Source organism: Cyprinus carpio, chromosome B2 (genome assembly GCF_018340385.1).
Source record: "Cyprinus carpio isolate SPL01 chromosome B2, ASM1834038v1, whole genome shotgun sequence".
NCBI classification, from domain to species: Eukaryota; Metazoa; Chordata; class Actinopteri; order Cypriniformes; family Cyprinidae; genus Cyprinus; species Cyprinus carpio.
The window spans coordinates 23,519,882-23,547,734 of NC_056598.1; the positions used below are offsets into that span (position 1 = coordinate 23,519,882).

Below are 27,853 nucleotides of genomic sequence, written 5' to 3' on the forward strand. Positions count from 1 at the left end.
GATGACTATATTGTTTGATAATGAATAATAGCCATAATTGATCTTATAGTTCACAATTCAAATGTAAAGAACTGCCTCCCTTTCAATTCATGAATTTGGATTGAATTTGTAGATTTAACACACCTATCTATCTATCTATCTATCTATCTATCTATCTATCTATCTATCTATCTATCTATCTATCTATCTATCTGTCTGTCTGTCTGTCTGTCTGTCTATCTATATATATATCTATTTATCTATCTATGCATAAAATTGTAACGCTTTTAACTATTTTCAAAACACAAGACTAACAATGCCATCTGACACACTAACAAAAAACCTTCAGAAAGTGAGACGTTAGAATGCTGCAAATGTAATTGTTGTGCTTTTAAGCATCTCTATAAAAGGATGATGGCACTGGATTCAGCCCTAACAAAACATTAGAAAAACTAATGGAAAATCTTTGTCAATGTAAGTTGGCAGGCATTTAAATATATATACTTACACACACACAGTATTTTGGTGTGTGCTTGTGTCACTTTCCTGACAGCATAGCTGAGTGCTGTCATAATAAACTGCTGTTAAATCTGCTGATATTTTCCCATTTGTCAGATTGCATTCAAGAAAACAAAGTTAAGATTTTAATGAATGGCTTGTTTTCTAGTTTTGATGACCTTCAGCTGTTCATCTTGTTATGTGTCACATTTTTCTTCATTTTCCTTGACATCAATGACAAGATGAGTCAAGGTTTCCACATACACACACACACACACACACATGCACGCACGCACAGGGGGATCCATCCGTCCAGCCAATTAGTGGCGTTTACATGATGACAAGCTTGTGTTTGATTCAGCCAAATAAAATCAGCATCAAACTGAAGTGATGAAGCATGATGAACACTGGCAATCAGTTACACTATGTAGTGTACACACACATGTGTGCGAGTGAGGTGTGCTTGCCAAAGACAGAATCATTCTCACTTTTCTCTGCCACGCAATCGCAGCTCCAGCTGCCAACTCGCCATGGCTGGGCTCCTGTGACCCTGGCATGGGCAGCCCCTCTCCTCATCATTACTGCCAAATTAAAAGCCAGAAGCCTCCAGCTCATCTGTCTCCCTGCTGCCGACTCTTATCACGAGCTCGGCCGCTCCCTCGCTGTGCCGAACCCAGAGCACGCTTATTACGGACGCCTTGGAACTCACCCCAAACCAATTATAATCAAAAGATGATTTTAAAATGTACTAGTCCTTGATTGTAATGAGAGAGTTCAACATTTTCTTCTCAGATTAGCTGTCATGAGTGATTCTTACTTTGAGACAAATTACCGAGGGGAGTTTAGGACCAGGAACAAGGGAGAGAAGAACCTGAAGAAGGGAAATGCAATTCCCTCATAGCTTCTCTCATTAAAGCGTAATGCTGTTTGCAAGGGAGCATGAAAGATTAGGCAGTTACATGTGGGAAGTTGCAGAGGCTGATTCGGTTCAAGAAGATCTTCACTCAAGCATCTAAGGTAAAGAAATGGGTTTCTAGGCAGACTCAAAGGCAGGTCAGTTCATTCAGCATCCATCTTTGTAAAATCTCAGGATTAATTCCAGTCATCCTAATATTGCTCATACCCTGAATAGAGAAAGATTTTTGTTGTCTCTGACACATGGCACTAGGGCTGAACATTTACAGATTGTTTTTTTTTTTTTTTTTTTTTTTTTGGATTTGTTATTTATTTATTTTACAGGCACTACTTATTTATTTGTTAATTTCTTTAACTTTTTTATTTAATCAGATTAAAGTTTATTTTATTATTTTAATTACCGGCACATTTTTTATTATTATTTAGTTCACAATGGAAGTTTGATCTTAAGTTTAATCTCATATTCAGTCTCCCATCATAGACGAAAAGTCAAACATGAATTGCATGAAGAGGTGAACTTGTACAATTGAAATGTGAAACTATTATTTAATTTCATTTAATGAAATGCCTTTAGGAGACACACCTCAGGGGTCTTTTAATGCGTAAACTGCAACCGTGTTCAGTTGACAAATGACTGAGAGGGGGGCTGTTGTTTTGCAGTGATGTTTAAAATGTTGCTAAGCCTCTAGGAGCTTTTATACTGGGTGTGTTGCACTATGTTGCTGCAGGCTAAGGCAGACGGTTTCAAAATCATACCCACGGAGACCCAGAACACCAATGGGTATTTTTAGACATTCCAACGTGCCCTCGGAGACTAACTCACAGATGTGCTAGTGCGCTCAACACACACACATTTATACACATGCAAAGACTAACTTTTATCAGGGCATACACTTCCTCAAACTCTCATTTTAAGACTTTTATTCATATTTTAAGTGCATACTCATTCAAATGTGTTCAGACTCAATTAATGCTGTATATATGGACTGGAAAATGTTGATTGATGTCACAGCTGAGTTTAATATATGAAGGGAACTTCATCTCTTCAGCAGCATGGAAATAATCATAATCTTTTCCCCACTCTTATACAGTCCTGAACGGCAATTTTATGGCTGGTATATAAAAATATACATTTTCATAGGTGATGTTTTTATCTTTTTTTTTATCTGTTGTAGACATTGTGGTTACATTAAAGCGAAGCAAGATCCCGATGAAGAAAAAATGCAGTTTCAGAATGGGAGAGGTACGATGGCCAAAATAGCACACGCAAACACACACAAAACACTCATACATAATAGGTTGTCAAAACAAACTTTGTAGAGGTAGCATAAATGTAAAAGGTCTCTCTTCTAATCCCGGCTGTGACAGTGCGATATAAATCAAAACCCCTGATGTTCAGCCTCACCATAGAGTTTATCTTTTCCAACTTTTTTAGGAGGCTGTTTGGGTTTATGGTGCAGTCGTGTCTTGACATTCATTTGGACTGAAAATCCCTTTGTAAATCATACATGGTCTTTTTTTTTCTTTTTGCAGTGAAACTGCCAGGAAGCAGGACGTATATTCACCCCCACACTTATGAGGACCCCAATCAAGCCGTCCGAGATTTTGCCAAGGAAATCGATGCCTCCACTATACGTATAGAGAGAGTTATTGGGGCAGGTGAGAGTCTTATTCTTCTGTAGATCAAATTGTGGAAATAAAATGAAAATAAAACAATATTGAATCTCAAATATACATTATGCAAATCATGTCAGTGTAGCTCCTTAAATTGGAGGTTTAGTCACTTCATAAAACGTGTTTTCAGTGTGTAAGCGCAGTTGTGTGCTAATGTATGTCAAAGAAAGGGAGGTTTCTATTTGAGCCCTAATTATAGAACGTCTGCCAACTCTAATCCTCACACACAAAGCTGTTGTTTGAAATACTGAGCTGTTAATACCACATATCTCTGCGTCTGAACTTGGCTTTGAAATCTCATTTTCCTCAGCTTATGCTTTCTCTGTCCGTGAGTGACTGTTTCTCCATTTTTCAGACTTTTTTTGTGTTTTATCCTGGTTCTTTATTTCTCTCTCTCATTTCCTATTTCTCTTCATCTGGCTGCAATAGTGTGCAATAGAGTTCTTCAGGGCTTTAGGAGCTCTGAATTAAACAATGCCATGGAGAAATATTCTTAGATTCTTTGTGTGAGAACAGGAGACGCGTTTAACTCAAACATATTTGACAGAGATGTTATCCGCCATATAACAGAGCTTTCCCAAAACAATATCTGTGTATACAATATATACCGCAAAATTGTATATTTGTTCTGTCAATGGTAATTAGTTTTCTACAAAGCTATTCTAGTTTTATGTTTCTCGTATAACTCTACAGTCCATTTCTTCTCACTTAATAACATTTCAACAAATATCAGTAATATTTTTTGTCTTGTTTCTCAGAGGAATAAATAAATAAAAAATTATATATATATATATATATATATATATATATATATATATATATATATATATATATATATATATATATATTCTGTATATCTAAACATCCTTAAATTGTGTACTTGTATAAATAATTTTCTTACCCTATTGGCAAAATGCTTTAATTCTTTTTTATAATAAACCTCACTAAATTTTGTATTTATAATACAATAAATGTGGTCAGAAAAACAAACTAAAATAAAAAGAAATATATAAAAAAATATATATTCTCTGTTGTCTTAACGAGTTGTTATATCTTATGCAGAAAATATATTTATTTTAAATTATGTTTATATAATTGGTCACACTTTATTTTAATGTCCATTTCTCACTATTAACAAACCTTAATTATGACTTTTGCCTCAATAAATTCCTAATTTGCTGCTTATTAACAGTTTGTTGTAGTTGTTGGTAGTTGTTAAGTTTAGGTACTGTGTAGGATTAGATATGTAGAATATGGTCATGCATAATATGTGCTTTATAAGTACTAGTGAACAGCAAATATGTTAATAATAGGCATGCTAATAAGCAACTAGTTAATAATGAGAATTGGACCCTATATTAAAGTGTTACCATATATTTTCACTGGAAAACAAGACGGTGAGCACAGTCACAGTGTCCAGTCAAGTGAATTTTATTTGTGCATATTTTTCCTTCATAAATCCACCATAGTCTGACCCTGATGTGATGATAGCTGTGTGTCACTTCTCAGGTGAGTTTGGTGAGGTTTGCAGTGGCCGTCTGAAGCTCCCCAGCAAGAGAGAAATCTACGTGGCCATCAAAAGTCTGAAAGCAGGATACTCAGAGAAGCAGAGGCGGGACTTCCTGAGCGAGGCCAGCATCATGGGCCAATTCGACCACCCCAACATCATCAGACTGGAGGGAGTCGTTACCAGATGTAAGTGACTGACATGTACTTTCATCTTCACCTTCACCCAATAGCTTTTAAAAGACGGATTGAAAAGTTTAAGTAAGTACATACACTGCATTGTAAGCACTGAGGGAAAAATAAGCTGTTCTCAAAAGTGCTTTAAGAAATCATTTTGCGGGGATTCAATTGCACAGTTGAGTTCTTGGCTCAGTACAATTTTTATACAGCGTGGTTGAATAGCACAAGTGTGACAGTATATGATTATTGTGACTATACCAACAAACCTTTTCCGCCACAGCGGTCACAAAGTGTTTTCATGGCGTTGTGATTAAGAGCCAGATGGAGGTGTGCTGTACTCACTGACGTGCTCAGCCTTGGGGAGGACAGAAACAGAGCTCTACTGTTCCACCTGAATGGCTCTGTTGAGTTGGATCCGACCACTCAAGAGGGTTGGAAGACAAAGACTCGCTACAGCAGATGTATTGCAGAGAAAGCCTTTAAATGTGACTAAACATATTATCTCTAGAATTCACTATTCATTTGGAAATGGTCATTTGGCTACTTGAAATCTTTTGATTAGGGAATATTATGCAAAAGTAAACCTAAGTACAGTATTAAATGACTTATAAAATTGGCGCTTATCTTGTTCCCCACTGTTTGTGCTACAGACAGTTAAAGGTAGATGATAACTGTGTCATTTTGTTTTAAACCGCCTAGCAATTAAATGCCTAAAACCACCCAAAAATCCTAGAAAACATAAGTACTTGCCAAAAACCGCTCCTAACACCTTAGCATTGCAGTTTGACAATGATGTATGGAAAACAGTCAGATTTTCTTCAGACAGTCTAATATTTTGAATAGAATTTGAACTAATTCTTGTCCTTTAAACCTTTTTAAGTCTTTAGCAAAGTTTTACAACAGTATAGATTAGGTATATAAAGTGGAAATGTTGCGCTGATCTTTAAATAATGTCCTGTTCAGATTAAGTAAACTAGGCTTTTTTAACATTAACACAAGCAAAATGAAATGTTTAGAAACTTTTAGGACATATATTTGTTTTCCTTTTATCTCTTGTTTCTCCAATCTTCAACTGCCGTTTTGCACTTATATGTTTGTGGCCTGATGGTGTTGTCTAAATTGGATCTTAATCGCATACAGCGATAGACTAGCAGAGTGTTATGTGTGTTAGAAACCTTTCAGAGTCTCATTATCTCATCAGTAATGGGGGAGAGCTTATCGGAGAACTTCAGCTTTCACCAGACGCCAAACAAAAACCCTTTCTTTCGAGCATCATTATGACTGAACAAACGTCTGCGGCTCCGCACTACCTATAGAGCACAACAATGAAAGTATGCATATTTATGACTGCATGAATATTAATCATTTAAATAGTTAATTGGATGTGTTTTAAGTGTCATAAATATTCAGCAGCGCACATATGAAAAGCGACGTCTCGACATTTCTTATTCATTTTTCGCTCTGTTCTCTCTAAATGCGGAATGCTAATTTTGACCTTTTGTTAGCATTGGTTTGTGCAGTTTACAGAACTATTTTCTCCGTAAATCGAGTTTGCTTTTCATTTTGAAAAGGCAGACGCTGCCTAATTGCCTGTCCTCTAGTTATAAGTGGTGTATTTATGTTCTGAGCAAATATCAGGGGCTCGGGGTTAAAGCTCAGTTCAGTATCTCAGAGCGCGCAGACTCTTTGGAAGAACAAAGTAGCGGTTTAAGTGAGAGTAATGCATTCAACATTGGACTGCACTCTGACCTCTGTCTTCATGGAATAGACCAGTCCTCTGTTGGAATCTAAAATAAGCCTGCTTTTGACAGGGTAAAAGAGAGTTTAGGGGAAGATGTAGAGAGGAAATATTTGACATTCTTAGAAAAAGAGAAAAAAACTTGCATTAGGCTAACCGAGACTTGTCATAGCACTTTCATTTTATTGCTCTTTTGTTGGTTTTGATTGTAAATGTAAATGTATTAAGGTGATAACTAAAACTAAAAATTAAATAAAAAATGTATAAAAATGTATAGACATATAGAGGGGGAAACAAAACTGCAAAAAAAATGGCAAAAACACTACAAAAGTACTAATACTTTATCTAAAATTAAAATAAGAAGGGACAATATAACAAATTAAAATTAGGTTCAAAATATTCATTAAAAAACTATAATAGTATCTCAGTGCTAAAATGTGTGTTCATTGTGTTCTGCTCTTCTCTGAATTCTCTGATGAAGCTATTTCACAGATGTTTACATATTAAAAAAAAAAAATATTTACACAATTTGTGTTATATTGGTAAAGGTTGTGATTTAAATTTTGTCTTTTGGATTATACTTAATTTAAATAAAAATTCTAACTTATTAGAATTCTAACTTAATTTATTACAATTTATTATTATTATTATTAATATATATATATATATATATATATATATATATATATATATATATATATATATATATATATATATATATATATATATATATAAACATAGTGTGCTCTTATGTTTAAGACTTTATTTCTCTTATGTACTAAACATCTTAGAGATTCTGAAAGGGTAAAGTGATAGTCATGTCACTGTCCATATGGCTGCTTGTATTCTGGCCTTGGGGGTTGTGAATAGTCGCACGTATGACAGCGGAGAGAGGCAATTTCACAGATCACTGCTCAGCAGGTCAGTGGCTGCAGGGCCGAGGAGAGGGCAAGGGAACAGCAGGGACAGCTCTCTAACCTTTCACTCCAAAGAGTTATTCAAAACATCCATTTCTAACAGCTCCCAGCATTCAAATCCTTCCATTGTGATTGCCACTCACTATAGCAACAACAACAACAACAAAAAACCTCTGGGATATGTAAAATCCTTGAAGAGTAATGTGTCTCTGTCTGTTATTGTATCTTTGATTAGCTAAAAGTGTCTAATTCATTCTTTTTGAACAGATTCTCAAACTGATTCCCAAAGTGTTGATAAATCACTCTGTATTTAGCACAACAGGCTTCCAGTGGTTATGGAAAACTTGGAAATATCAGCAAATTTGCAGGCATGAATGGACTTTTAATATATTTCATTGGCGTTCATTGTTTTTTGTGAGTGCAGTCTCTATGAACTCATTTTAAAACATTATTAAAATATCCAGTAATCTTAAACATCTGCAAAAGTAATGGGAAAAATCATAAAAATCCATTTGTGATAAACAGTGATAAACAGCAGCATTTCACACACTACAAAACAACTTCAAATGAAATTTAAAATGCTGCTGGAAACACTTTTGAATAATGACTCAGATAAGTTGGTTAATCAAGTTTTAACTGGTTCTTTGAATAAACAGAATGAATCTGACTTCCCAATGTTACCCTTCAGGGCTAATTTTAGTGATGTACACGAAGAAGCCTTCGTAAATGTAGCTTTTATTGTGTTTTTCTTTACGCTTGTGGCCTCAGCGATCAACAAATCCAAAACAGAGCTCCAATCAACAGTGCTTTATCAGAATAATGTTCCAAACCCTCCCTCTTGCTGTGATTGCTTCCATTGTTATGTAGATGGTTGGTTTGGTGCGACTAAAAGAAAGCTTTGGAAATAGCCCTTTTAATTGCCATCTCGTCATTTGTCAGAAAAGTTCTGATCTCTCCGTATCTCTCATTTCCTCCTTTATGTGCCAACAATCGCCTAATCTGGAAGCATTCAATTTGGAGGAGGCTATCATCTCCTCTCATCGCACCCTTTCCACCGCAAAGGTTTTTCCTCTTAACAAAGTGGTTGCTATTTCGAGAAAGCATTCATTAAAACCACCGCTCCTTTGTTTAGGTGACAATGAAAGTTTAAAGTCTTGCGGAGACTCTTGTGTTAAATTACGCTAACTCTTGTGGTAGATTTAGGGTTGCGATGCAGGGAACAGCGAGGACTTGGAAAGCAGCTCAGTGCTAAGTACATCATGTGTCATTTAGTTAAAACACCATTTGGAAAATCAATAAGATTGTAAAGCTGAAGAACAGCTCCTTGTGTTCTTATGCTCATAATCATGCCCAAAGTGGTCCATCAGGACATCAACCTGGTCAATTTCTCTTTTATCCTATAAGTTAGTTCATTGTATGTCAATGCAGAATATATGGAGATATGAGTTCTGCTGTTACCACGCTTTAATGCGGGGTGTAAAATCAATACTCTATTTGTAATAGGGGTTCTTGCTCTATAGATGAGCCAGCATTGAGAATGGGGCTGATTTGAGCTTGTTAAGGGGTGTCACTGCTGGAGTCCTGTTGGGACGACTACAAGCCAAATGTTAAGCCTCTGGTGTGCCGCTTTACACACAAACATTTGTTTATACACACACATTCAAGCTGGTGCGCCTCCCCTCCAATAAGCAATTACACAATCCACCTTGTATCTGATGTCACAAAGCATTTTTTATAACGTACATGCTCTCTAAATGTCAAATCACCTGCAACAAAGGACTGTTTCCTTTAGTGATTATTCTACAATACCGGTTAGAAGTAAATCACAGGGGTGTTGCATTACACAGATGAGGTGTTATGTGATATTGATTACTTGAGTTTGTTGCAGGTATTCATTTTTTTTCCTGAACGTGCGATACAAACATGTAGGTCAGAGGGACTCCGTTGGGAATAGAATTATCCAGCGATTTTCCCCGGAAAGAACGTATAGAGTTCATGAGATTCTGTGCAAAATGCCTCTGACAGCAGCGTGCTGTGACAGCTTTATTTAAGTGGATATGGTTTTTAAGTCTCTGTCCTAGATATTACAACACAAGCAGATCTGGATCCATGCTTCCATTTTTACCACAGACAATGACAGCTTAGTCTTTATTTCTGTACTTTTATAGTCGCATTTACATGTTACATTTATGCATTTATCAGACCCACTTATCCAGAGCAAAAACAGTACAATAACATAAACGATTCATATTTTTGTGTTTGTAGTTGTTTCTTGAAAGTAGCAAAGGATCAGAGTTGGGAAAATCATTCTATCAAGCTTTGAGGAAATTATTTTGTGTGTTGTATATGCATTTCTATTTATTTGTTATATTTATGTTAAATTATATTATTTAGTAGTTTTTGGGAGGGTAAGTTTTTTTTTTTTTTATGTTTTTGAAACGTCAAAGAAGTCATGCTCACCATGGCTGCATTTATTTAATCAAAAATACAGTAAAAAACTGTGATATAATGAAATATTATTACAATTTATACATTTTTATTTTCTATTTTAATAATTTAAAAATGTATCTTATTCCTGTAATGGCAAAACCATATTTTCACCTGCAATTTTCCACTCTTAAATATCACAGAATCAATCAGAAATCACTCTAATATGCTGATTTGTTTTTCAAGAGCCATTTCTTCTTATTATCAATGTTAAAAAACAGTTGTGCCGCCTAATATTATTGTGGCAACTGTGATACATTTTTCAGGATTCTTTGATTAATAGAAAGTTCATTGAAATAGCATTTATTTGAATTTTTTGTTTGTTTGTTTTGTAACAATGTATTAGTCTTTATTGTTTTGTATTATTATTATTATTTAAATGAATTGAATAAATTCATTAATGCATCCAAACTGATTTCTGGATTGAGATAAAGAAAAAAAAAAATTTTAAGCTCGTTTATAACCCATTGCAGCATCATATGATATATCACTGTAAGAAAAAATCCATAGAGTTGTTTACAGACATTTCCAGTAAATCTAAAACACAGCACAATTTAATGCATAATGTAAAATACAGGGAAAGCACTTACAAAAAATCAATATGGACAATTCCTTCATATTAACAGAACGTTGTGTCAGACAGTTGAATTGTCTTCTGAAGAATGATTTGTAAACCTGCCTGCCTGAACCATATTTAGTGTCACCCTCAGGGTTTCTTGATCTTCACAGTATGTAAATCTATAACCTATCCTTCTGTTAAAGCTCTGTACCTGAGGTCACACTTAGTAAGCCACCAGTGACATTAACTGCTAGTTCACTTGCGCATACACAGCGCTCATTGTAGACTGCTGCTATTCCAGCCATGCAGGGTTCATGAAGGGTTAAACATATTCATGTCTTTGTAGTAACATAGCAAAAAGAGAAACCAGGTCTTGAGGGTGAAATCACAGAGATATGCCTGCCCTCTGTTCATAAGACATGTGATGCTAATGCAGGAAGCCCTCAATGAGCTCCATTGTGTGCTTTGAGATAGCGAACACCGTCTGCACCGGATGAAGCTGCTTGTGTGTGCTTGTGGTTGTGCCATAACCTTTTTATGTCTCATCAGGAAAAATTGGCATGTCAGATATCCAGAATGATCACTTGATAACGCATGAATTAGAGGGGAAATTAAAAAATCCCCTCAAGGTTGCCAGAGATTAATGTCAAGAGCGAATCTTACAGAGTTGTTTTCCGAAGAGCTTATAATAAGGAGTGTTTTATTAGTTAAACGCCTGCTGTAATCGTGGCTTAAACCCACATATAAAATCAACACTAGATGACCTTTCAAAACGATTTACCAGAGCAGTTTTATTATAAGACTTGAGACAAAGTTTAGTCCAGCATTTAAGGTCCTTGCACACTGAGTCTGAAATTTTCATATGAATTTTTTTCATTGGTTTTATATTTGTCATCCTTTCCTATCAAAATAGTTGCTATGAATGCAAAAACAGAAAATTTAACCTGATCACATGACGAAAATTAGACATTCCATTAAATACTAATACATTTTGATTCATCCTATAAAATACTAATTGAAATAAATATGTTTAAGCTGAAGTGCTAAAAATATGTGATGCCGTTAAATCCTCACATCTGCCCTCACAGTGTTTAACTGCACATTCAGCTCGTGTTTTCTCTCACTGGGCTCGGCTCTGAGGTCAGGGCCCTGGGAGGCTGCCGTAATCTTCACTGATCAGATCCACTGCCTCGGCCACCCGCTCTTTCAGGATCAATGCCAGTCGCCGCTTCAACTCACTTTTTGATAAAGCAGTCACACACACACACATAGTGACATCAGATGGCCACCCATTGCCGTTCCATTCCCAGAACACAGTGCGCTGCTGCCCATTCCCTCTCTTTCTCTTTCAGCGGCTGACAGCTACATTAGTCTGCCTCCGAAAATAAACGGAATTGCATTTTTTCCCCCTCCTTTTTCAGATGAGACATGGGGGTTTAGGTTTGGGGGTGTTGTGGAAGGCATTTATCTTGGTGAGATAGTGATTTAATTTTAGGTGATGTATAACCAGTCTGTTGCTGTGGTGATGCTTGGAGGGGGGTGATCAAACCTGTTTTTCACAAACTCATAGAGACATATATATTTATATACAAACATAGACCTCACGTCCCATGACTCGAGCACATATCTCTGTATTCCAGAGTGGAGGTTTCCAGAATGTAAGTCATTTATCAGCACTGACGTGTCTGGTGTTTACATGTCCCTGAGAGAGACAGGGACAACAGCCCACTGCTGAGCACTAATAAACACTGATACACTGACACACATACTGATTGCTCATACTTTTGGGGAGAAGTAACCACTTTTGGAAAGAAAATGCCTACTAATGCATTGTTTGAATCCTAATATACTGCTGTACCCATATTGCATTAGCGTTGTTATAAGTATTAATAAATACTATAATAGTGTATAAATAACACTAAAATGACACTGTTTTGCATGTCAGTTTATCTAAAAAAAATGGCTGAAGCTGAGTTAAATATATATATATATATATATATATATATAAAATATATATAAAATGCAGGTCCTCCATAGACTAATATTTGTAAAGAGCAATTTAGTGGCTTAAAAGCGAATGAACACTACATCTCTCTGTGTGATAACATGACGGCCTGTTTCCTGCTATCTGGCTCTCTGTAAGCCCACTTAGCATTCAGTGTCTGTACATGAACCTATAAGCCTCCGCTCTGGAGACCTACTTATGCTTGGCGTAGGTTCATACACAGCACTGATATGCCCCTTTAACAAGGGCAAACATGGTGTACACCACCGGAATCATACGCCCCAACTAATCAACAGGCACATTTGACACGGTCATTTTACCCCAGCGGTCACGTTTGGATTCGTTCCGTCAAATCTGCACTTAGACGTTCTGTCAAATGAAGCAAGGGTCGCTAAATTGTTGAACTCTCGGTGACCTGTGAGTGATGTATTCAGGTCAGAGGATTGAGAGGGATATGACAGAGCTTGTTAACCGAGACTCAACAAGGCACTGGAACATTTTTCTGTTTATTTCAACCTGTCGCTATATTTCAGATATCGGCTTGCAGATGATGCTCTGTGGTAGATTGGTGGCAGCAGTAGTATAACTTATGTTTAATAGTGTGAGTGTGTTTGTAAGACTAAAATTCTCTTTCAAAACCCAGTGTTCTGCATTTTTGCCTTATATCTGCAGAAGGAGCTACCTTGTAAGTGCGGGTGTTCATGCAGGATGCCTTCTTGCATTAAAAATAGCTTAGTGGAATTGAATATAAGGCACATAAAGTTGGTAATGTAAACAATGAATATGTTAGTCTGTATGTAAATACTGTATGCTTGTCTGACCCACAAATACATTAATGGTTGGTTAAATGGTTCCCATTCTTTGTTTTTCCCCTTTGATATAAACCAAACCAGCCAGCTACAAGGTGAATCACAATATTAGAAATTTTGATTTAAAGCAAAACATATTTGAAAATCAGACAAACATATAAAGGTGCAAGACAGTGTACTTAACTGCTTTAATGAAGAAAAGAACTACAATCCCATGAAGCATTGCAAATGGCATAATCAAGTGATAGATTAATACATAACTGTTGTTTTAAAGGTGGTGATTGCATAGAAATAACACATTTTAGGATTATTGAAAAATATGCATATATGTACAAATGTACACATAGTTTGAGAGTGTAGGAAGAATCATGCAGAATCATGGGTAATGTAGTTTTTCACCAGGAATTTTGTTGTTGAACATGATCATTTAAAAAATAAGTTAAAATAATTTTGACTGCCGGCTTCAACAAAAGCATAATCTATCATCTAACAACCTTGTAGCTCACAGTAGGTCTGTTTCAAACACGATCATTTAAAAAATAAGTTGAAAAAATATTTTGAATGCTGGCATCAACAAAAGCATAATCTATCATCTAACAACCTTGTAGCTCACAGTAGGTCTGTTTTCAATGTTTTTGGTAAAAATCAGTTCACCAATCGAGAAAATTAATGGGATTTTTACTTTCAGAACCTGAATGTTGCACTCTGTAGCTACTGTCTGGCATTAGCACATTGTAAAGCTAACATGTTAATCTAACAGAAATAAAAAGCACCAACAACAGATATCAAACAAAATTATTGATTGAAATATTGAGAGAATGAATAAAGTGTATGTCCACAGTTGGCTAACTGGCATTGCATATTTTGCAAAGGAGACGTGCGATGCTATATTAGCATTTGGCTAAAATTAGACATCTTAGAAGTCAACGTAATTTCCTGAGCTTCATTTTGGATCATTTCTGTCAGAAATACACTTATAATGCTTTAAGTTTTGTATTTGTTAGAAGCTAATGAACTTACACATGAAGAAAACTATGGTGCTAATGTTTACAAGTGTGTTTCTCAGACTAACCTGTAGACTGATACTTGTCTGACTTGATCATGGTTGTATTGAGAGAACAGACGTGTTGTGTTCAGGTGACTAATACTTTGCTTTCTCAGTTTGGGTTCTATAGTCATTTGTAAAACAAACTAAGTGCACTGTTAGATATTAAAGTGTCAGATTACAGGAGATCTCCCTTTTCGCTACCTGCCTTCCATCAAAACAGGAGCAGTGGCCTCCCATCGGCTCTCATAGACTGTCCTGCCCGCCCATCATGGCAACAAAGCTTTCTAATTGGTTCTCAGTGGATTAGCTGGGGTTAATTAACTGCTGTCGTAGATGGTGGAAGGCTCTGATGAAGGTCTGTCATGCTGAATAATGGGGCTGCCTGGGAGAGAGGCTGAGAGTGTGGCCAGGGTTTAGCCTTCTCTTTTCTCTCCTTCATTCCTGTGTTTCAGCATCTCAGCTATAAAGGATTAATGACACCATTACCATGATTTATTTCTTTGTGGATTTGTGTAGAATCATCAATCTGTTACGACATTTTATGCTTTTTTCCTTCCATCTAGGCTGATGGTAAATCTTGTGTTTTTGTCTTTTTTTTCTTTCTTTGTGTCTACAGGCAAGCCTGTGATGATTATTACAGAGTACATGGAGAATGGATCGTTGGATACTTTCCTGAAGGTGAGGAAGGCAAAACGCTCGTGGCACAAGTCCACACCGATGTTCGCATGCTGTTTAAGATGCTGCCTTACATTTAATTACCTACAGCCAATAAACTAGCATCGCTCAAGGGTATAAGCCACGGATACCTCCCTGAAAGTCTATTACTGGAGGGAAATTAAGCAGGGAATGGATGCCTGGTGGAAGCTGTGAGGATTCAGTTGCTCGCTGTCCATTAGGGTTTTGGCATCCTGTCTGTTGTACAGCAAAAGTGCCAAGATTATAATAGTCTGACTTTTGCACATTTGAATGTTTTTGCTTCATGAAATATTCCTTTTTTTGCCTTGGTTTTAGTAATCAGAAATAACACTTTAGCGTGTATTCGAGTGAACGTGCTGCAAGTGTGTCTCATATAGAGACAGGAAGTGAGTAAATGAATTTGGTAGATTTATAATAAGGGTGCACTCGCTCTACCAAGCTGCCATAACGTCTCCCGCAATCCTCGCTAATTTATTACCGCCTTTGTCACCCAGCGGATCGGGCCATGCAGTTTTATTACACGCAGCACAGATACGTTTTCCTTTAAGTCAGGACTCTTTTTAATTGCCTACACTTTGAGGAAATGAAAATGAAATCTAACACCCTCCACCCCTAAAAAAGGGCCTGTCTGAGACTTTCGATCTTTCTGCAGCATACATAATGAATCTCATAAATACCCCCTTAGCCCACATAAAAAGCTAATATAATTATGGGGTCAGTTTTATGGCTAATAGCTCATGGTTCGGCCACGCAGCTACATGTGTTTAATTAGAGGACAGATCAGTTAAGCATCACTTACTAGTACAAAAATATAGGATTTCTCTCTGTCTCTATTTCTGTCTTTCTCTGCTCTTCCTATAAGTAGTGTGGCTTCTGACACTAGATTGATAACAACCAGTTGATCAGACCAGACGATCAATCAGCAGCCACATTTCACAAAACACAGCATAATTAACTTACCCACATTATGATGCATGAAATATTATACGAGCGCATGTTTCAGATTGATATTGCTCGGAGGGACAAAAGTGGGGTTTTAACAAGATTAGTGTACTGCCCAGATATGGAGATTAAGGCGTTGGGCTAATTGCTCATTGCGAAGATTGTTTTTGAGGCAAAATGGATGTCCAGGCTCTTTTGTTTAGTTAACAGAAGCACCAAATCCAGATGGTTTTACATTAATAAAGGCCTGTAAACATTATAGCAATTATGGCAGAAAGAGCTGTTAAACCAGAGGTCATACTCTTTTGCATAATGAATCAGAACTCAGGGCAAAACCATTAGAACTGTGAAAATGGAGTGTTTGAAAAATGCATGAAGTCTGAATAATGTAATGTAAAAAATTGTAACAGAAAAAAAAGTCTTCAAATATTAACTATAAGTGTCACCTACAGTACCAACAACATATATATATATATATATATATATATATATATATATATATATATATATATATATATATATATATATATATATATATATATATATATATATATATATATATATAATACTAATGATATATACATATCATAATGTAATATAAATTATTTTCTGAATAATGCAATGTTGTTACACGTTACATGTACTTACTATTATAATAACAATAAATTATGCATATTTACATGCAAGTAGCCCTAAGCCAAACCCTAATCCTTATCCTAACCATATAGTAAGTACATGTAGTTAATTAATATTACTCAGTACTTACATTTATAATTGCACTGTAACAAGAACAACTTAAAATAAAGTGTAACCAAAATATTCTATATTGCTAGTTCATGATATCTGATATTATGTATTACATAAGTTGCCTCTGCATATTAAATTAGCCAGTAAAAACAAAATAATGGTTCCGGTTAGAACCAGTTTTGCATCCTTCTGCCACAGGATGACATTTTTAAGTTATTCAAACCTTTGTTTTTAACAGTGTACACCACCTGTACAATCTACAAATAATAACAGATGCCTTCACTTTCTCTTGCAGAAACACGATGGGCAGTTCACGGTCATTCAGCTGGTGGGCATGCTGCGTGGAATCGCTTCAGGAATGAAATATCTGTCTGACATAAGCTACGTCCACCGTGACCTGGCGGCACGCAACATCCTGGTGAACAGCAACCTGGTGTGCAAAGTGTCCGACTTCGGCCTGTCCAGAGTGCTAGAGGACGACCCTGAAGCTGCATACACCACACGGGTAAAGGACCTTTCCCCCCTCAAGGTTTTATTAGATCCTAAAGTGAGCCATCATCAATTTTACAGAAACAGGGAATGAAGGAAGAACTATACGGATAAAAAATTAATGCTGTTTTTTTGTTTTGTTTTGTTTTGTAACATCTTGTTTCCAGTATAAATTTGAGTCCCACTTTAGTTGTTATTTAATGGTTTTTCAGAGCATTGTCTTTGTTTAATACGGTAAATCTGATTCCATGAGCCCTCAGTTGAGAAATAATGACTGAAATGTCTCTGATCTCCTTGAAAATGTCTCTCCTGTCTTTTGAAAGTGTTTGATTGTGTGAAAGAACTTCACCAAGACACTGAAAGAAAGAGACTGAGGAGGGATTTTTGAGATGAAAGTTGGCTTTCTCAGGGGTCGGTTTCTCTGTCAACCCAGCATGTATTAATTGCATCCATTTCTGACAGGACAACCGCCTCCAAACCCCCTACACTCGTTCCTCTCTCTCCTTCTCAGCTCGGTAATTGGTGAGCACCCTGTGGATGCGTATGAAGGCCAAGGGCAAGAAAGAGGCATATGTGTGTGTGTGTGTGTGTGTAACCGTCAGTGTCCACTCGGGTGGACAAAGCATAAACTCAGCAGGCAAATCTGTTGTCACATGCAAACAGGGGAGAAAAGTGCTCATACAACCCTGAACAGACCCCCGCAGATTTCTTTTTGTTGTCCGTGTGTGCGCATCTGTGGCAAAATGTGTGTTTCTCACAGAGAGGAACTCTGACATTCAGCACCCCTTGCCCTGTTGGTTCAAGTGCTGAAATCATGAAGAGACAAAACCCTCCAGGCCACGCGAGGCAGCCGTTTATGTGCCGTGACTTTATATAATTAAAAAATTGTAAAGATCGCTTTTTGAAATTCTCTTTAAATGATTTTACCCCATGGGCCCCGCTGCCGTTTTTTGGCACTCTCGTCACGTATGTCTATACAGAGTACAGCTGGTTTGTCTTTTGTTTGACTTTGACTATAGAGATTAACTACAAACCACTGCAGCTATTTAAAAAGACATTTAGGAAAATACAGACCCTGCCATAGTGCTGGAATAGGAAAAGACAAATATTGTCTCTATTTTGCTGTTTATTTATGGGTGTTTCTTTAAATTTTAGAAGATTAGCTATATTGAAACACACTTTTCACACTCCCATCAATTTTATTAGTCTACTAACAATGTCCAACAGTGGAAATTACATGGAAATAGAAATTACACCAGAATATATATTTGTGTTTAATAGGTATTTTCTGATGGAAATGACAGTGATGGAATTTTTTTACATTTCCAGACAATTAAACCATAGACAACCATTCAAAAGTTTGAGGTTGATAAGTTTTTTAAAATGTTTTTAACATAAAATACATTTTGATCAATTTCATGTATCCTTGCTGAATTAAAATATTAACCCCCCCCCCAAAAAAAATGTATCTTACTGACCCCAAACTTTTAAATGTTGTGTGTTTATTTTCACACTTTCTGCATAATTTGACAAGTTACAGCTTGAATGAAACTGATGCACAATTAAACATTTTCTTTGTTTTTATTATGTCATGCATTTCATATTTCATCTCAAGCTCTTAACTGACTGTATTATCTCTTTGGTTATGAAGTACACTAATTTTTGAGAAAACTTGTTATAAATGATGCCACAAAAATGTGGGATGACTAATGAAAATGCAATTTCCCCCCTGCACAATAAATAATAAAACCGTTTCATTTTATTTGTTTAGATGATCATAGTTTTAACTGGTAATAATCCTTTTTTTTTTTTTTTGATGGATTTTCATATTTTAAGATCTGGGTTCGGGACAAGGGTAAAACAATAAAATCTACAAAATGTTTTTAGTGTCCTTTATATGATGTAAAAAAAAAAAAGAAAAAAAAAGAGAAAGAAATTGGTTAGTTTAAAAAAATAATAAAAAATCATCCCCTAGGACACCAAAGTTCTTGAAGTGAAAAAAATTCAACTTTTTTTGTCTTATTTAGGGTGGAAAGATTCCCATTCGATGGACGGCCCCTGAGGCTATAGCATACAGGAAGTTCACCTCAGCAAGTGACATTTGGAGTTACGGCATCGTCATGTGGGAGGTGATCTCATATGGAGAGCGGCCTTATTGGGAGATGTCTAATCAAGACGTAAGTGTCCTTGAGAAACTTGGAAATGCACGTGTTCTCGTGTGTATTGTTTAAATTGAAATCTGCTCCACTAATATCTAATATCTCTGCTAATATCATTTCCACTGAAGCCTCTCGGGGGGCTCTGAGCAGTGTGTCCTTGCAAACGCTCAGAGAGTAACAGACATCTTCCTGCGGTGATGTCTGTATGGCAACCGCTCGAATGACAATGGTTTTTAGGAGCCTCATAAACAAGAACTGTCCAGCTGCTCCTGCCTTTAATACAAGCCAGTTAAACACACTTCATCCCTCACTGCTGTATTATGCTAACGCTCTCTGACTTCTCCCTTTATTACCATCAGAGGAAATGTCAAAGAAATCTTCAAGACCTTCAGGGCACCGTAGATAATGATTTAGACTTCAGTGCTCATTTTGAAACAAAGAAATTAATGTTAGAATGTTTCCTGTCTGAAAGAAATAGTTCCTTTGATTTAAGAACAGGAAGTGGCAGTGAACAGGAGCTGTTTTAACCATAGCAATGAATTATAGTCATATAGAAGATGTTTAAACCATTGAGTTGAGTTATAGTCTGGTATGTTATGGAAATGTAAAAGTGATGTTACTTGCATGAATATACCATGATAACCATAGTTTTCACTATAATAGAATACCACTGGCTTGATGTTAACTGTTAATACTGTCTTCAAAGGAGAAAAAGTAAAAAAAAAGGACAGAAAGGTTCAGAAAACTCTATGAAGATCCTATATTAATGCAATTTTGTAGAAAATCAAATAGAAATATGTACTTAAATATACATTTGCACATGCACATTGTATTGTACAGTATTTTTAATGCATGTCTTTGTCTTCCAGGTGATTAAAGCTATAGATGAGGGTTACAGGCTGCCCGCTCCGATGGACTGTCCTGTTGTCCTCCACCAGCTGATGCTGGACTGCTGGGAGAAGAGCAGGAGTGAACGGCCCAAATTCGGGCAGATCGTCAACACTCTTGACAAACTGATCCGTAACCCCAACAGTCTGAAAGAGCTTGCCAACAGCTCAGTCTGGTGAGAAACTCATATGAGCCCTTACTTCATTAAAATTCAACTGATATTTGTGCATACACATGATTTTCACTATGTTTTAACCCTGCATTAAGGCCACTTTTTGACCCTGGATTAGGTAATGTTCACGCTGCAATCAATCTGCAATAAATCTGCAATAAATCTGCTGTAAAAATATTTGAACCAGAAAAATGAAAGATAAGTTCATATACATTACCATTCTGAAAATTTGTGGTCAGTAAAATTAATTTAAATTTAAATTTAAATTTATTTTATTTTATTTTATTTTATTTTATTTTATTTTATTTTATTTTATTTTATTTTATTTTATTTTATTGGCAAGAAATTAATACTTTTGTTCTGCAAGGATGCATTAAATTGATCAAAAGTGACAATAACAACATTTATACTGTTCTTTTGATGTTTCTATTATGAAAAAAAAGTAATGTGTTATTATTTTCTTTTTTATTATTATTATTATTATTATTAATTATTATTAAGCAGTACTGTTTTCAACAATAATAATTTTATAGAGCACAGAATTTGCATTTTAGAATGATTTCTGAAGGATCCATTACTCCAGGACTCTGACGACTGTAGTAATGGCTGCTGAAAATTCAGTTTTGCCATCACAGGAATAAATAACATTTTAAATTAAATTAAATTAAATTAAATTTTTGCATTTAGCAGACGCTTTTATCCAAAGCGACTTACAGTGCATTCAGGCTATCAATTTTAACCTATCATCTGTTCCCGGGGAATCGAACCCCCAACCTTGCGCTTGGTAACACAATGCTCTACCACTTGAGCTACAGGAGCACTTTAAAATTTTAAAATATGTAAAAATAGAAAAGTTACATTGTAAAAATTTTTTTACTGTATTTTTGATCAAATAAATGTAGCCATTGGTGGGAAAAAAATTAAAAAATAAAATAATTACAGACCCCAAACTTTTGAAAGGTAGTGTATCTTAATATCCTTAAAACAAGATAAATTAAAGATAAGTTAATACACATTTACTAGGGAAGGCTCATTTTCAGGGAATGTCTCAAATTATTCCTTTTTCTTACCCAATTAGCAATTTATTCTTGTTTTAAATGTAAACTTTACTATATGTTGTAAGAGATATTCTGAAAAGTACCAGTGGGATGAAAATGCATTATTATTTTAATTAATTCAAGTGTCTGAGGGAGGTTATGATGAATAGTGATGGCAAACGTGTTCAATTGTTGAAAAGGCACTCAAACATGTCACATCCATTTTGCAAGACTTGCAAATTAGAAAACTACCCCAAGGTTTTCATGTACAGTGTTTACAAAGAGTATGATCAGTGTAAACATGGATCGAGATAACCCAAGATTATGTTAACTCAAGGTTAACACTTTAAATTATGAAAAACCTGATCATTTGGTGGAAACATGAAACACGAAGGACAACACCAGTTTAAACCAAAGGATTGTCTCTTTTAAAGTGATGTACAGATAAAACATTTAAAAGCCACAAAAACAAATCCCTAACAGCTCAAATAAATCCAGAGAAAATCCAATCCAGCTTTTCGGTGTCTGCCCCATGAACTCTCAAATCTTTCGTTTTATGTGAAACAACAAGCAGATAAACTCCATATTGTCTAATATAACCAAACCTAGTGTCGCTGATCCTTTTCCAGCAGACATCCATCTTGCAGCTTTGTAAAAAGACATAGTTGTATAGATAGCCTGAAACCCCATTGTAAAACCTGACACGAGACAGAGCGCAGACTCTCCCTCCACCTGCGGTTTATCAGGAGTTCACATTACAAGCCAGTGACTCAGAGCCCTTCATGAGATATACGCTTCCTCGAACCCATCACAGACTCTCTGATTACAGCCCAACCTGCCAGTCATTTTATCCCAAAGAAGAACGAGGGCGTTAAATACATCCCAGGTCTGAGATTGAATTGACCCCCGGTTTTCACTCAAAGCTGCTGTCACTCAGCAGTGTGAACCTAACCCTTCTGTCATGAAGAACGGAAAGGCAACACAATAGGTTTTAAGCTCAACTGTAGCTCCTCATGAAATTGCTTAAGATATCGGCTTTTGGAAGAAACTGCTGTATTCCCTAGTAGAAAGTTCTTGGATCAGCTTGCTTTGTTGGTTCGGAAAAAAGGCTCTCATTAAACTATCATGAAATGAGAAACAAGTGACAGTTTGATTAGATATTCTTAACTGTAGGCCTGAAGTTGAAGCCTTAATACTATATCCTGCATCTCCAAAGATGATTTATAATGCAAGACCAGTTTTTCAGCTCAGTTCTCAATGCTTTCGCAATGAACCAAACCGCAATTGATACAAATTCAATTTCCTTTTCAGGGAAGACCCCACCACCCCTGAGTTCAGTGTGAGTACGGTGGATGAATGGCTGGACGCTATCAATATGGGCCAGTACAAAGACAACTTTGCCAGCGCAGGCTACGTTTCTCTAGATTCCATACTGTACATCAGCTTGTGGTAAGTTTGTATACCAATATAAATACATTTACTGTATACTTGTGAACCCAAAAGTAGTGTATAAACACACAAAAACACACATTTTGGCAAGTAAGAAGACCCTATTTTTATTGTATTTTATTAATTTATTTTTTAAATAATTTAATCATTTTATTTTTAAAGACAGTGGCTTTGCCATATCAGAAGTAAATAAAATGCATTTATTAAAATAGAAAACAGTTATTTTAAATTTTAAGTTTTACTGTATTTTTGATCAATAAATGCAGCCTTGGTGAGCATAAGAGTGTATTGTTTGAAAACATAAAAAAATCTTACCAACCCCAAACTTCTGAACTGTAGTGCAGGGTTATTATATTAAGCTAAAACCAAAACCTTTAAAAAAAATTATTATAATAAAAATAATTCATTGAAATAAAATAAATGCTAACTGAAATAAAATATGAAAAAAACTTAAACTTATTTTATTTAAGCTAGTTGACATTACTTATTTTCGTTTAGTTTTTCTTGACATTCTAAACTAATTAAAACTAAAACTGAAATAAAAATTTAAATAAAACTGTATAGATGTTTAAAACAATAAAAACGAATAAAAATGAAAAAATAAAAACAGAAAATGATTAGAAATTATAATAATTAAATCAAATTTTGTATATATATAAATATTTATACATACATATATATATTTACAGTGCCCTCCATAAGTATTGGAACAGTAAAGACAAAATTGCTTTCTCTGCAGTGGAGTTAAGACATTTGCAAATATGATTAAAAGATGAATATGCGACAAAACTACAGAATGTCACATTTTATTATTAGATCTTTCGAGACACACGTTTTACCAAATAAAAAGGACAGCACTTTTAGAGTTCATCCCACTATTTGATGTGAGAATAAGTATTGGAACAGTTGAATTTAAGGCAGATGTAAAAGATTAAAAGCTAATATTTAGTTGCAGATCCCTTGCATGCAATCAGAGCATTGAGTCTGCAACCCATAGACATCCCCAGACTTTTGATCTTATGCTTTGAAATGCTTTTCTCCAGCCTTTAATGCAGCCAATTCCAACTGTTGCTTGTTTTGCAATGATAAAGTCCTTGACTGAACTGGCAGAAGTGCTTTCTGATGAGTTTGGGGGCATTTTCTTGAATATTGGTAGCCAAGATGATTTTGTACCCTTCCAAATTCATTTCTGTTGGTGGCATAGTTGATTTTGTAATCTTTAAAAATTAAGAGTTCCTGTTCTAGAGACAGCCATACATGCCCATGCCATGACACCACCTCCACCAAGCTTTACAAATGAGGTTGTATGCTTAGGATCATTTGCAGTTCCTTTTTTTCTCCACACTTTTGCTTTCCAATCACTTAGATAAAGGTTAATCTTTGTCTCATCGGTCCATTAACTCAGTTCCAAAACTCTACTGGCTCACATTTGTGAAGAATCTTGCCTTTCTATTGTTGGTGCTGATCAGAGGTTTGCATCTTGCTGTGTAGCATCTGTAATTCTGTGTCAAATTCTGCTGCGGACTGTAGATTGACAGAGCATCACCCCAGCTTTCTGGAAGTTGTTGGTGATTTTACAGACATGTATTTTAGGGTTCATTTTCACAGCTTTTATGATTTGTCTGTCATCAACTGCTCTTGTTTTTCTCAGCCGATCAGGTCGTCGTTGGTTGCTGATGTCGCCCGTAGTTTCCAAACTCTTGATTTCTCCATGCCCTTTGTTTTTCCTATAATTCTAATTGACTTACTCTTTTCTTTTAGCATCCAAATTTCTTACTTTTCTTTCAGAGTCGGCTTCCTCGTCTTCATCCTGGTTTGTGTATGTCATCATCGAATGCAAGACTTAGAATGCAGAAGCAATGGATATAACTGATAAGACACATTCCCTGCTTTTAATATCTGAAGAATTAATGCAACAGGACACAGCTGATCACTTAGAAAGACCTGTGAGGCAACTGTATCCAATACTTATGCTCACATCAGATAGGGAGATGAAACTCTAAAAAGTGCTGATCTTCTTAGCTGGTAAAACATATTTGTGTTGAATCACCCAATAATAAATGTGACATTCTGTAGTTCTGTCTCATATTCACCTTTTAATCATATTTACAGATTTCTTGACTCCACAGCAAACAGAACAATTTTGTCTTTACTGTTCCAATACTTATGGAGGGCACTGTATTATTATTTTTTTTTTGTCCCAACCAGTAGCTGTTAATGTGAAACTCCTGCTTGGTTTGTATTTTTATAATGTAGTGCAGGGTAGCTCCCCACAATGAAATCTCTTTGTTCAAAAATCATGCTCCACATTGCAATTACTTTAGAAACAAGATATATCTGAGAAATTATACTACTATTAAATATATTGTTGTTTAATCATTGTTTCTATAACCAAACTACCAATAAACTGAATCCAAAATTAAATGATTTCCTGAACCTTTTTTTTTTTCCTATCCCTCCTTCCTCAGCGAGTTAAGCAAGATGGGCGTGACTCTGGTCGGGCACCAGAAGAAGATTCTCTCGGCCGTCCAGAGTTTGCACGCACAGGGGACACACGTGCAAGTATAACAAGCCTTGAAGAGCGTACAGACTGAGAGAGTTACCAACCGCTCCCACCACAGTCCCTATCAGCAGCTTCAACGTACAGTTCTCACCCTGGATGTTTCCGCAAACGACCCTTTTGTAAGCACTCTGGCTTCCGTCCATGCACGTCCGAGCTTCCTACAGGCAGAGGAACACACGGAGACCGATCTACAATCGCTTGACAAGGCCACGGCAAATCAGATATGAAGTATGGTTATTAAACAAAAAAGGAACAAAAACACATTAGAGAGAATTCACAGCTTGTGTTTTACAGTTTCAACATTTGCATTTAATATTTGACATTTTGCATATCAGAGGTCGGACTGTTATTCTTAAAAGGAGGGTTATTGTTCTGTTTTTCTCACATCCGTGTTTGGGATATCAGTCTGTCCTTCTACATCACTTATAAGCCACAGTAACATATCAGAAGATGTTTATAGTATATTTATTTTGTCATAATTGGGCGTTTGAGCACAGATGGATTCAAGTCCCAGTATTCAGACGAAAAGGCAACAACCAGCAAAGATGGTCGGAAACATCTGCGATGACAAAGATGAAGGCCGTGCCTTGCACAGGACGACGAGATAAGCTGAGAAATAATTGCTCTTCACTCATCGCCGTGTTGCAAGCATTTGAATAAGAAACCGTATGACTTCTCATACACACATCCAGAAAGTAAAAATGTTATTTCTGTCCATTCGCTGCACAGATAAGCCAACGTGTTGTACCACTGCAAAGTTCGTGCACGTCACAACTTCGAAAGGTAATTTTCGTCATTACGAAATTCGCATCGTCTATACGTTTATACTCGTAGTGCGTGACGACTATTGTACTATAGTGTATAAAATGTACAGTGTTGATTTGAAAAAAAAAGAAGACAAAAACGAAAACACGAAAAACTAGAATGTTTGTAATGATGTACTTTTATTTAGTATGAAGAGGAGGAAGCGGTCGTTATCACCGTCGTTTGTCGATGTGCGATAATAACTCATCTCTGGAATGTAGCATGGATCCTAAACTTCATCATTGATTGACAGGTGACAGTGACTGCAGTTTTTTCACTCAAGTGGTGCCCTTAGCTGCTTGACTTTAGATGCCTTATTAACTGTGCAGTTCTCTCTCTTTTTCTCGTCCTCCCCTTAGAAACGATATCATGAAGTTTAATGTAAATAGTATTTATCATTGCGTCACTGAGAAGTTGGAGCTCGTTGTTAAAGCCAGGCTCGACGTGTTGTTTTAGTCTGCTGTTTGTGGAAACGCATTCGATCCGTGTGGAACAGGGACGGAGACTCTATTGGGCCGAACTAAATGCCTCATGCTAACTTAACCGAGACTGATTTGCTGCACTGTATATTTTTGTACTAGTGAGGTTGTTCTGTTGTAAAGTAGAAGTCTACCTGTTTTATTTAAATATATATGATACATAAATACAGGAACGGATGGAAATGAGAGATAATCATACTTCAAATCATGATTCCCTGACGTCATTTCACATTTTGAGTTCTTTTATGTCATTGATTGTTTCGATGCTTCAGCACAACACTGTAACTAATCGCAAAAACTTGCTTGGAATCTGTAGGGGTTTTTCTTCCTGAAAGCATTTGAATATGCTAAAATATCTTTGTTCAAAATGCATTTAAAATGGAATTATAATGAGTAAAAATAAATAAATAAATAAATAAAAGGTCAGAATTCTATAGCTGCAGATTCCGTGTGGGTTTAACTAAGCACACATAACCACACTTCCTATCGTCAATTTTTAAGGAAAATCCATCATCATCTGTTATTAGAGTATGCATAACTGGATATTTTCATAAAAGGTGAAAATCCTGAAAATGACATCTCGAACCATGTTTAAAATGGCCATATATTTAGTTCCCCGAATTAAAATGGCATAAACAACAATACATTGCATCATAATAATATATATATATATATATATATATATATATATATATATATATATATATATATATATATATATATATATGATACTGATAAATGCAAGGATCACTACTAACCATTGCACTTTTCTGTATTGTTTCTTTTTTTTTCATGCATATTTTACAGAGGGAGAGGAAAAACACATCCTTAAACAAGTGATTATGCATTTAGATGAATTCATTTGTTCTATCCTGCGGTTGTTAATGAACCTTATACACTAAATCTGAGATTTCAATATGTAAAGTAATTCAAGAAGACCAGAAACTCATCCATTTTTATGCTCATTTTTCAACCCAAAATTAAATCCATTCAACTCTGTCTAGGGAGGCAATATGCTGATGTGGCAAAATTGGTTGCAGAAAATTGCATTGAAAGAATAAAAACATGATGATGATGATGATGATGATGATGATGATAGTGGCAATATTAATG

General features: G+C 35.8%; 1 protein-coding gene across 2 annotated transcripts in view; it reads left to right on the plus strand.

Annotated features, from left to right (window-relative positions):
• The window catches only part of LOC109068233 (ephrin type-A receptor 3-like), a 115,534-nt gene extending 88,360 nt beyond the window's left edge, over positions 1 to 27,174 (plus strand). For both annotated transcript variants that reach the window (XM_042718730.1, XM_042718731.1), the window contains exons 9-17: positions 2,568 to 2,635; positions 2,926 to 3,051; positions 4,576 to 4,761; positions 14,932 to 14,993; positions 16,996 to 17,205; positions 19,217 to 19,366; positions 20,218 to 20,411; positions 22,757 to 22,894; positions 25,363 to 27,174. In XM_042718730.1, the coding sequence (XP_042574664.1) occupies positions 2,568 to 2,635; positions 2,926 to 3,051; positions 4,576 to 4,761; positions 14,932 to 14,993; positions 16,996 to 17,205; positions 19,217 to 19,366; positions 20,218 to 20,411; positions 22,757 to 22,894; positions 25,363 to 25,462 (1,234 nt within the window). In that variant the 3' untranslated portion in view covers positions 25,463 to 27,174. The remainder of the gene's footprint in view (positions 1 to 2,567; positions 2,636 to 2,925; positions 3,052 to 4,575; positions 4,762 to 14,931; positions 14,994 to 16,995; positions 17,206 to 19,216; positions 19,367 to 20,217; positions 20,412 to 22,756; positions 22,895 to 25,362) is intronic.
• Positions 27,175 to 27,853: the final 679 nt, after the last annotated feature.